Source organism: Sorex fumeus, unplaced genomic scaffold (genome assembly GCF_029834395.1).
Source record: "Sorex fumeus unplaced genomic scaffold, SorFum_2.1 ptg000063l, whole genome shotgun sequence".
Lineage (NCBI taxonomy): Eukaryota > Metazoa > Chordata > Mammalia > Eulipotyphla > Soricidae > Sorex > Sorex fumeus.
The window spans coordinates 308510-320652 of NW_026606120.1; the positions used below are offsets into that span (position 1 = coordinate 308510).

Here is a 12143-nt window from a genome sequence, read left to right on the forward strand (position 1 = left end):
TGCCAGGCTCTGCTCTGCAGGTGAGATACTCTCGGTAGCTTGCCAAGCTCTCCGAGAGGGGCAGAGGAATCAAACTCGGGTCGGCCATTTTGGCTGCGCGCAAGGCAAATGACCTACCGCTCTGCTATCACTATGTCTAAGAATCAATTAGTGGGGCTTTCCATCTTGTAGGGAGTGGTACAAATGAAAAACAAGGTTTTTCTGACACCTCCTGTTTGGTACTCAAGTTAGAGTTTAGATCCTCAACTAAGGAACTCATGAGTTGTGGAGCAAATGCTGACACTCAGACTTTGTTCCCAAGGAGCCCAGTCTGATTCTGCCTGGAACAGGATGCTGAGCGGCATTGGAGGATTTGTGTTGGGGTTGTTCTTCCTTGGATTGGGCCTCTTCATCCATTACAAGAACAAGAAAGGTAAATTCACCTTGGAAAATGAGGAAAATAAGCTATGCATCAATCTCCAGATTGCCCTTTTTCCTCCTGACCCTGAAAGGAAGGAGGCCATGCTGCTAGTGAAATGAGTCAGAACAACCTTGCTGGAGATTTTTAAAGTCTGATTTGAATAGTTAATGGTAGTCTTGTAACATGTAGAGAATGTCCTAGGACTTTCCCATTCTCCATAGTCTCAGTGACTTGTTTCTAAAATCTTTTAATAAGGCTCAGACTTAAGGCCACTCAATTAGAGGTGTGGTGTTTGTATTTATGTAATCTACTCAGTCAATGATACTGTAATCAGGAGGTTTCCATAACAACAACCAAAGTGGAAATTGTGCCTGTCAAGGTGAGAGGCTGCTGAGAGGAAGGGAACCTGGGGACATGGGTGGAGGGAAGTTGAATTGGTGAGGGAACAAAATATGCCTGAAACTCTACTATAAAAAACTTTGTAACTAATGGTAACGTAATAATAAAACAAACAAAAGGAAAGAAAAGGAGAAGGTTGGAATGTTGACTTCTGTTGGCAGTTTTATTCCTTGGATGAGGGTAGGGTGGAGATTTGGTTTCTGGTAATGAAGGTCTTGTACCAGATGGCTAGGGAAGAAGAAATATCCAGTTGTGTTCCAAATGTCACTTCTGTTTGGGGTAAATGAGAAACTGTCGATTTGAGTAATGAAACCCTTGTCTCTCTAACTTCCTTTTGTAGGACCTCATGGGCCTTTGCCAACAGGTACTTTTTTTTGCTCTGATTCAACATGGGGTTCGGGGAAGGAATAAGTAAAGGAGGAAAGGGTGTGAGGTGAACATATCCAGACACAGTGGTCTCAATTTGTGACATATTTTCCCTTACAAAATCAACAGTTAGTAGAGAATTATACTTAGTTTCTGTAGAAACTGCTGAGCTTCTTCCGTTCAAAGTGGACACACATTGATGGGATCTTTCTCTGAAACTTGCAGTCAGAGGTACAGCTTGGATGTTAGATATCAGAATAATGCCTAAAATGTTTCACATATTGTCGGCGACTTCCTTTGTGTAGTTACTGATGAGTGAATATTGGCGTAGAGAGGTAGTATAGAGGGTGGAATGCTTGTCTTGCCTTGCACGCTACTATCCTGGCTTCCATTACCAGCAACCCAAATAATCCCTTGAGCTGAGTTGGGTGTGGTCTCTGAGCAGCAAACTCAAGTAAGTTTTGAAAACTGCTGGGTTGCCCCACCAAAAAAAAAAAAAGGTGAAAGTAGCTGCTAGAAGTGGAAAATAGCTACTAGAGGTAGAAAATTAGAATCTTAATTAGATTTTTAAAAAAACGTGGAGTCATCATATCCTTCAGAAAGACAACAACTTCCCTACTTCCCACACATCAGAACAGATCTGTTAGTTGCCTTTTGATTTTTAGATAAATTGATCTTAACTCAGATGTCATGGGAGGTGAAGACCACATGAGAGGGCCCTCAGCTTTCTCGATCTGATTTCTCTAAGGGGAGGAAAGAGGTTCCATTCCTCGGGGTGCACTATGCTCATCACTCTCTCTTCTACAGGGCTCCTGCACTGACTCCTGATGATCTCCTGAAGGTCTTTGATGGATACTTCTTTCTCCTCTTCTGTAATACCTGCCTGTAACTGCCCATAATTTGCAGTTGCCTGCAAGTTTCTGTCTCTGAGATTGGAATCTTCTGACTCTGAGACAGTCTTTAGATCACTTCCTGTAATCACTTCTTGTACTCACTACATGGAGAGTCTGGTTGTGAAGTTTCATCCTGCACTGACCCCAGAGCCTGTTTGTGCTGCAGCTATGAAGACAAGGGCTTTTTTTTCCCCATTGTGTGTCGATTTGCTGTTCAAAAGAAGCACATGAAACCATATATCTGGCTGTAGAGATTTAGCAGAATTAAACACAATTATGACTAGTATTTATAATGAGATTTCTAATTTATGCTAATTAGATTTTAAATTCATATGACATTATATTAGTTTTGGATTCTAGCACTTATTTGATATCTCTATATGATGAAATAATTATGACAAAATGTCTAATGTCCATGTACTTATAATCAAAATATTTTTCTTGTAGTGAGAACCTTTCAGACATGCTCTTTCAGTTGCTTTAGAATATACAAGTTTATTAACTATAATCACCATTGTGTCCATTATATGACCAAGATGCAATTATTTCATAACTGGAAGTTCCCAACAACCACTAGGCTTCAAAAGCCCAAATTCTGGAAAGATGTTTTCTATTCTGGCTCACAAATTTCCTATTAAGACCTTTTCCAAACAGGAGATCTAAATTATGCCAACAACTGTTGGAGCTTTGTTGGAACTAAGGATATAACTATTTTGAGATAAAAAGTTTCATCTATTTACTCTTTCAATGTAGGTTACAATAGTGTTAATTCTCATGGTTTTTGGATAGGAAATCAAGCACCTTAAACACTAATACATCCCAGAACCTCAATCCCTGTCCTGATATCACTCCTAATCTACTTTCCTTTCACTACCCACCCCCCACCCAACTTCATCGCTTCTTTTCTTTCCTCCCTGGCTTCCACATTCTCCCGGTTTGAGAATTTCAGTTTTGCGATTAAATGAGAATTTTTTGCCTTCCATTAAAAATTTATTTTTTTTGTTTCTGAGAAAAATTTAATTTCTACTTTTTTTTAAAAGAAAACATGCATATACGCTCACACATACAAAGTGGGTTGACAATAAGCTTTGAAGTACATGCAATTATCTGCAAAGCATGCGTTGAAAATACGTCTGTTTAAAACACATTTTTTAATATTTTAAAAACAAACAAGCAAAACTTTATATGAAAAAGGAAATATCTAAGAAGGTATTTCCAAAAGAGAAATTGCCAGTGGAAAATAAATGCTTGCAGAGTTGGTTGTTTATTCTCATTAATAATTAGAGAAATACAAGCGTAACATTCTGTGAAACACTACTCATGTCCTCCAGACAGGTGGAATGTAAGACAATGTATGGGTATGTTGAGATAATACAAATGTTATGGCAAATGACTTGCAAGTAGTGAACTCAGGACTGAACCCAGGTCCAGATGGTCTCCTAAGCATCACAGGGTGTGGCTCTAGAGATCTTTATTTTGATTTATTTATTTATTTATTTGCTTTTGGGATCACACTTGCGATGCTCAGGGATTGCTCCCGGCTGTGCTCTCAGGAATCACTCCTGGATGTGCTTGGGGGAACATATGGGATGCTGAGAATTGAACCTGGGTTGGCCGCATGCAATGCAAACAACCTGACCTCTGTGCTATTGCTCCAGCTTCTCCAGAGGCCTTTAAGCACAGCTCTGTGGCTTGAAATCTCTGGATCCACATGTCCTGAGTGGTACCACATCCATTTGCCTTTGTATTGAATCTCCAGCTCTGTCCGCTGAGATCATGAGATGGTATCCTGGATTCCTTGAGGACTCCAATCTTCAAAATGAAACAAAAACTGACAAGAATTGAGTTATTGTGTAAATGGATCCTTAGAGTGTACCCGGAGAAAAGCTATTTGAATGACAATTTGACACTAAAATTTAAAGTTGAACATAGGCATACTAATAATTTGCCATCCTACGACTTCCAAACAAGTCTAATATTAGAACAACTCAGCTGAAAAATAAAGGATCTAAGCTGCAAGGTATATTAAAAAAAATGGTAGTTACTCAAAAGACTATCCATATTAGGTGGGTAAGTATATAGTTGTGCCATCCATAAAACATAATCCACAATAGAATAAAAATAAGTGAACAACTGCTATGGAAAAGATCTTTGAACAGACTCCTTACCTATAATGTTAGGAAAAGAAGCCAGAAAACTAACATTTATTTATAGGAGAATTAAAGGAGGGTATACTTATCTACATTGTATGTGACTACATTTACAGGTCATACAAACTTGACAAAAGCAAAACAAGATTTGTTGGGTCATAATGAACTTGCTTCTAGGAAGTAAACATGGTGTTATTGTATCTTTTGATTCATAGTTTTTTTGTACCCAATTAGTGACTATTTGATAGTTCTAGTGTTTGTTAAATTTTACATATATATGCTTGATATCATATCTCTATTATGCTATATTTAAAAACACTGTACAAAGTGGGAATGTATAGTGCTTACCTTGCATATGGTCTATCTGAATTCAGTACCTGGCACTTGGTATCGTTCCCAAGTCCTGCCAGGATTGACCCCTGAGTACAGGGTCAGTAGCAGTAAGTTCTTAGCACTTCTGAACACAGTAAAGAAAAACAAAACCAAAAACTCCAAATTTAAAAAAAAAACACCAAATCCAAAAAAAATAGAAAGTCTAGTACTTAAAAAATGAAGTGAGGAAATTTGTGTAATGATGCTATATAGAATTTTGGATTTAGGGATACTAAATAATAGTTCTTCATTTTTGTATAAGTCATTCTGTGGTCCTAATTCTGACCTAAGCACTTTGTGCAACCTCAGAATTAGTGATAATCACTGTCCCTGTATTTGTTCCCTACCAAGTTTTAAGTAAAAATCTCATACCCTATAATGTTAGCACTCTTACTCCTAGGGTAGAAAATTGTGCTTTTCAGATGATTAGGCTACAGAGAGCTTTGTTGTCTACATTTCTCTATCCCTGAATTCAATATTTGATGAGTATCTTGTGTCCCAGAAAATATCTTGGACTATAAATATTTTTTTCTGTTTCTTGGGTCACACCTGGCCATACACAGGGGTTACTCCTTGCTCTGCACTCCGGAGTTACACATGGCAGTGCTCAGGGGACCATATGGGACATATGAGATGATGGGAATAGAACTCGTGTTGGCCGTGTGAAAGGCAAAAGCCCTACCCGCTGTGCTATCTCTCCAGCCCCCAAATCTTTTTTATTTACTTTCTGGGACTTCTTCATACTTGTCTATGGGTTCACTGGCATTTGTCTTGCTTCTGGCAAAGAAAGAAAGAAAGAAATGTTCCTTTTCTTTTCCTTTCATCTCTAAGACCCCAAAGTGAAACTCTATTTCCTACCCTGCAGAGATTGGGAAAAAAGACATCTAGTCGAATTCTTCTCCAGGGAAGGAAAAGTCTGGATTCTGATAGACTTTTGAAGACTCCCTCGTATTTGGTTAGGATGTAACACAGCTGGCCAAAAGCCTCAGAGACCTCGTCAATTCCCTGATCTGGGCTCTCTGAAGAGGCAGTGAGCTATGGAAGTCTTCCCTATCATTAGAACATCCATCAGAAGTCCAGCTAAGGTTCAGAGGCTCCTGGGGTTTATTGCTTCAAAATTGAAAAAGACACCTTTTACTGAAGATTGGCAGCACAGTTTCATCAATTAGCTTGATTTTCTTTCTGCATAGGAAAAATTTAGGAAACCTACAGGTTTATTGATTTCACAATTCATAGGGGAAAGTCAGGCAGTCCAACAAATTTTGTTGTCATTATTTTCTGAGGCGATATTGGCACCTGTTCGAGCAAATAGATGATCAAGGGGATGACAAGTGATACAAGCGTTTTCTGAATAAGCTTTTAAAAATATAGGCCCACTCCAGGGCTTCATCATGACAGTGCAAACCTGGTAGCTCTGGCATGGCAGAACAGTGTTATGTGCCTGCGAGGCCTATATCTGGTGCCCCCAGGGGACATCAGGGCTATATCCAGTGTTGCTGGAAGTCTTGAGTTGCCTAGAGCACAACTTATTGTCTCCTACTAAGTTTTCCCATCTGAAATACATCTCTGGTGCTCTGGCTAAATAGACTATTTGTTTATTACTATTATTTAAAATTTATACTTAAAATTTATATTTTAATTGAAATATTGTTTACAAGCTTCAAAGTTCAGGGAGCAACAATTCAAGGGAACTAGGACAGGTATAGGGAAAATTTGTGGAGAGATATGACACTTTTCCATGGAATATATACATATATACTTATATGCTTGCATATGTATTTATTTTTTGTTTAGGCAACAATAGTTTTAAAGAATGAAATGATTTCCATTTTAGGCATACAGTGTTATCACTCCATCTCTACCATCTAATTGCCTCTACCTCTACATCTCAGTCCATTGTCCCTTTTTAGATGCAACCCCTGTCACTGCCCAACCCCTCCCTGCCAAATTGTCACCAGCCCAGAGTGTCCCTCTGGGAAGAGGCAGTGGTGTCTGTGCCTTTGCTTTTGGTCTTAAAAGATTTAAACTTTTCCAAGGAATCCTGAACTCACGTGCGTAAGATATTTTAGATTGTGTCATGACACTGTAGATTAGCAGTAACCACCCCTTAATTACACACTCATTTTAATCTTACCTAGAGGAAGATGATTCTCTCTGGGGAGGCAGTAAACTGGGTCTACAATGTGAGTTTTGGCTATTAGTACATGCTATCAGTTCATGATTCTTTTACACAATGTCAAACAGGAGATGCAAAGTGATCAAAATAAATAAATTTTTATTCCCTTCTTCAGACTGGAGTGATAGCACAGCAGTAGGGCGTTTGCCTTGCATGCAACTGGCCTGGCTGAGCCCGGTTCCATTCCTCCACCCCTCTAGGAGAGCCCGGCAAACTACAGAGAGTATCTTGCCCACACGGCAAAGCCTGGCAAGCTACCCGTGTCGTATTCAATATGCGAAATACAGTAACAACAAGTCTCATAATGGAGACGTTACTGGGTCCACTTGAGCAAATTGATGAATAACGTGAGGACCATGACCGTGATTCCCTTCTTCCCTCTACCATCTCCCTCCATAAATCTATTTTCTTTCTTTCTTTCTTTCTTTCTTTCTTTCTTTCTTTCTTTCTTTCTGTCTGTCTGTCTGTCTGTCTTTCTTTCTTTCTTTCTTTCTTTCCTTTTTGGTTTTTTAATTTGAATCACTGTGAGATACAGTTACAAAGCTTTCATGATGGAGTTTCAGTCATACAATGAACGAACACCATTGCCTTCCCCAGTGTACATTTTCCACTACCAATGTTCCCAGTATCCCTCCTGCCACTCCTAGCTGAGCCCACCCCACCCCATCCCCTTCCTCTCTGGATGCATTTCCCTTTTTATTCTCTTCTACTTTGGACATTATAGTTTGCAGTAAAGTTACTGAGGCCATCATGTTTAGTCATCTGTCTACTTTAAGCACAACTCTCCCATCCCCAGCAATCCCTTAAACCATCATTGACTTACTCATCCCTACTCTATCCCAATTGCATTCTTGCCCAGCACATGAGTTAGGCTTCGAACTGTGGAGCAATCCTCCAGGCCCTTGTCTCTACTGTCCTTGAGTGTTAGTGTGACTTGATCACTTGATCACTTGACATCCCATTACTCATCGATTTCCTCGAGTGGGTGCCAGTAATGTCTCCATTAGTCTCTGTTGCATGCTAGTGTAGCCCAGTGGCATCTGCTCATTCTAAGAACACAAACAGCCTCAAACCAATCATTCAGAGTCTTGACGAAGAAGTCTAACCATCTCTTAGGTGGGTGACCAAGCGATCTTTTTGTTTTTTCTGTTTGGGTTACACCCGGTAATGCACAGTGGTTACTCCTGGCTCTGCACATCACTCAGGAGTTACTCCTGGTGGTGCTCAGAGGACCATATGGGATGCTGGGAGTCGAACCCGGGTTGGCCGTGTGCAAGGCAAACGTCCTACCCACTGTGCTATCTCTCCAGGCCTACCACGCGATCTTTTGATGTCCCGTGGAATCCAGTTGGTAATGACTCTAGTACAGCAGTCATCTCAAACCTCATTACGTGTCCAGCCCATCTGATTTTCGACGCCTTGGAAACAAGACAGGGTCCCTGATTCTTAATCGTCAATGGAGGTCAAAATTCCAGATTCTTTCTCTCATTTGAGTGAAGCGTGATACTCCAAGCATAGCTCTTTCGATTCCTCTTTGGGCATTCTCATCCTGTTTTATAGGGCCCAGGTCTCTGAGGCACATTTTAATGCAGGAAGAACAGTGGAATCGAAGAGATGTGCCTGGAGTCGACGGTTCTTCATTCTCTTAGCTATTTCTTCGAGGCTTTTGAAGGCGTTCCAAACCGCTCTTTTCCTCCTGCGCAACTCAGGTGCCAGGTCATTTGTCATGTTGACTTCTTGACCTAGGTACACATAACTGTTGCATTCGCAGATGGTCTTCCAGTTGAGAGTGAATGGAACGTCAGTAATGAGACCATTTCTCATTAACATTGTCTTCGTGAGATTCAACTGTAGTCCAACCTTTCCTCACTCACGGTCAAAGTTGGCCATCATTTGTGACGCTTGGCTGATGTTTGCTGTTGTTAGAATGATATCATCAGTGAAGCAGAGGTGGTGTATTTGCCGACTGTCTATTTTCACTCCCATTCCTTCCCATTCCAGTCATCGCATGATGTTTTTGAGGGTGGCACTGAAGAGTTTCGGTGAAATGGTATCACCCTGCCGAACCCCTCTCTTGACGTCAATGATCACCTCCCTGTAGAATGGTGAGATCCTGGTAGTGAATCTGCAATACATCTCATGGAGGATCCTGATGTATTGAGTTTGAACGCCCTGATTGGGTAGGGCTTCGATGACCGCTTCCGTCTCAACAGAATCAAAGGCCTTCTTTAAATCAATAAATGTTAGAGCGGCACCTTAAACTCCCGAGAAACCTCAATGAGCTTGGTTATCGTGTGGATATGGAGTGTTCGTGTCAAGCTATGTTATTTTATATTATGCAAATGAGTATTGTCATTCTATGTCTGCTCTTAACTCTCCGACTCATTTCATTCAGTATTATACTCTCCATGTCCATCTACTTATAAGGACATTTCACAACTTCATCTTGACAAAATGCTGCATAGTATTTCATTGTGTTTATATACCATAGTTTCCTTAACTATTCATCTATTCTTGGGCTCTCGGGTTGTTTCCAGCTGCTAGCAATTGTGAGCAGTGCTGTAATGAACATATAATTGCAGATGTCATTTCTACTGTGATCTTTTTCTTTTTTTTTTTTAAATTATAACATTTTATTGGTGCCCTCATTCACTGAAGTTAGATGATATCCTTTTCACTTGTTTAACAGTCTTTTTTTTTTTTATTAGTGAAACACCATGAGGTACATTTGTAGATTTATAATTTTTTGTGCTTGGTTGCCCAGAGCTGGGCCTCCATGCCCGTCCCGGGCAGTTCAGGGGTGAAACTGGCTTTCTAGGAGGTGGAGCTAGCTGTGCATGCTCACAGAGGGCCCCAGGCCCTTGGGGGCAGGCTGTACCTGGTTGGAATAGGAGCCATTCAGCTTGGTTGCCCAGAGCTGGGCCTCCGTGCCTGTCCCGCGCAGATCGGGGCTCTACTGTGATCTTTTTCACCTCTGGGATATATTCGCAGAAGTGAAATGACTGGGTCATATGCAAATTCAATTTCTAGGTTTTTGTGGAATGCCCTTATTATTTTTCAAAAAGACTGGACCAGGGGTATGGTGCCGCCAGCAGGTCAATCTGTACCTGTGAAGCGAGTGCGTCAGCAGCCTGATGGCGCCTTCAGACTTCCAAATACTCCAAAATTGCTGTTGTGCCTTTGGCCAGACCTCAAAAACCTGGGGCAAAGTTTACCAAGAAAGTAAACGGCCAAAAGTTAAGTATGTGGGAAACACACCCACAAACCACCTCCGGCTCAGCTATATAATTGGAGGCATGGCCTCTCTGATTCCTGATTGAACTGCTTAATGGCCATGATCCCAGAGACTCAGATGCAAATCTTGAAACCCAGTGGCTTTTGGCAGAAATGTGTCTGGTCCCTGCAGTAGGTTACCGTTGCTGGGCCAACCCAGGTGAAAATAGGTTTTGTGCCTTGGCCAGTTTTCCCTGGTGGCCCAGTGGCCGCCATCCTTCAGAGGCCACTGGACCGTCAGGTTTGGGCCCACAGTGACGAAACTTGTTAGGCCTCAAGGGGTGGGGAGCGGGGGGAGCCGGGCCTGTCCTCCCCACCCCAACGAGTCTCCAAGTCATCGTCCCTGAATGGCCTCTCTGGCTCCTGATCAAGCTGCTTAATGGCCTTGATCCCAGAGTCTCAGAAACAAATCTCGAAACCCAGCAGCTTTTGGCAGAAATGCGTCCGGACCCTGCAGTTGGTTACTGTCACCAGGCCACCCCAGGAGGGAAAGGGTGTTGTCCCTCTGCCTGCTCCTCCTTGGTGGCTTGGTGGCTGTCATCCTCCAGAGGCCATTGGACATTCAGGTCAGGGCCCGGAGTGACAAAACTTGTTGAGCCTCACAGGATGGGAGTGGAGCTGGGCCTGGTCTCCCTGTCCCAACGAGACCCCAAGTCATCGCCCACGAATGGCCTCTCTGGCTCCTGATCACGCTGCTCAACGGTCATGAACCCAGAGACTCAGGAGCAAATCTCAAAACCCAGTGACTTTTGGCAGAAATCGCTCCAGATTTTAGTGTTAAAATTTTGGAATTTCAAAATCACATGGCCCTACTGCAGCCACGTGACATCATATGTTATTCATAACCAGCAATAGAACACAAATTGTCTACTCTTGCCTTTTCAGCAGATCTGAGTGTTGGGGTAAAATCTCAAATAATAATGGTGGGTCTGGTGTTGAAATATGGAATGTGATCAAATTAGAGAGAGAGTAATGTGGAAATCATTTGCCCCACAGGTAGGAGGAGGGTGTGGGATGGGGTATACGGGGGTTTTTGGTGATGGAGAATGGGCACTTGTGAAGGTACGGGTGTTTCATTGTATGACCGAGACTTAGACCCGAAAGGTTTGTAACTGCTCTCATGGTGATGCAATAAATAAAATTATAAAAATGGAAAAAAAGTAAGGTGGAGTTCATGCACAATACAATCAGCTAATCAGTGGCTGAATATATGGCAGAACTCCTACATAAAAAAAAAAAAAATAAAAGGCTGGACCTGTTGGCTTCCCAGCAAAAATGAATGATAGTCCTTTTTTTCTTGCATCCATGCCATCACAGGTTGTTTTTGTTCTTTTGTATGTTTTTCAGTCAGTGTGGTGTGATATGATATTGCGTTGTTGTTTTGAACTGCATCTTCATAGTGATTAGCAATGTCAAGTATTTTTTTCACATGCCTTTTGGCTATTTGTATTTTTTCTTTTGGAGGAGGTTACTATTCATTTGTTCTCCCATTTTTTTTGATGGAGTTGGAGGTTTTCTTCTTATAAAGTTTTACCAGATTCTTGTATATTCTGGATATTATACCCAATACGCATTCTTTTTTAAATTATTTTATTTTAATTTTTGGTCTTTTTTAAAAAATTGAATCACTGTGAGATATACAATTACAAAATTGTTCATGATCAAATATCAGTAATAATGTTCCAATACCCATTCCTTTACTGGTGCACATTTCCCATCATGAATGACCCCAGTTTTCCTCCTGCCTACCTCCCCATGCTCAACTCCCCTGAAGCCTGCCTCTATGTCTCTCTCTCTCTCTCTCTCTCTCTCTCTCTCTCTCTCTCATTCTCTCTCACACACACATTTTACTTCAGGCACTATGGTTTGCAACACTGTTATTGAAAGGGTATCATGCATATTCCTTTACCTCCTTTCAGCACTCAGTTTGTATCCAGTGTGGTCATTTCCAACTATCATTGACCTAGTGGTCCCTCTCTGTCCTAATAGCACCCCTCCTTCCCCTTGGTGTCATGTTTTCTACCATGGACCAGTCTTCTTGGCCCTAGCATTTACTGTCTTTGGGTATTATTCACATACTTTAAAAAAATCTTGCAAATTAGTGCAATCATTCT

At 41.3% G+C, this 12143-nt stretch overlaps 1 protein-coding gene across 5 annotated transcripts in view; it reads left to right on the top strand.

The window, feature by feature from the left end:
• LOC130035299 (rano class II histocompatibility antigen, A beta chain-like) overlaps positions 1-12143 on the top strand; it is a 375487-nt gene that overhangs the window by 138181 nt on the left and 225163 nt on the right. For 2 of the 5 annotated variants that reach the window (XM_056126910.1, XM_056126905.1), the window contains exon 6: positions 1973-2111. The exons of the other annotated variants lie outside the window; for them this stretch is intronic. In XM_056126910.1, coding sequence (XP_055982885.1) covers positions 1973-1986 — 14 coding nt within the window. In that variant the 3' untranslated portion in view covers positions 1987-2111. Of the gene's footprint in view, positions 1-1972; positions 2112-12143 lie in introns of those variants that run through there. 5 annotated transcript variants of the gene reach the window in all.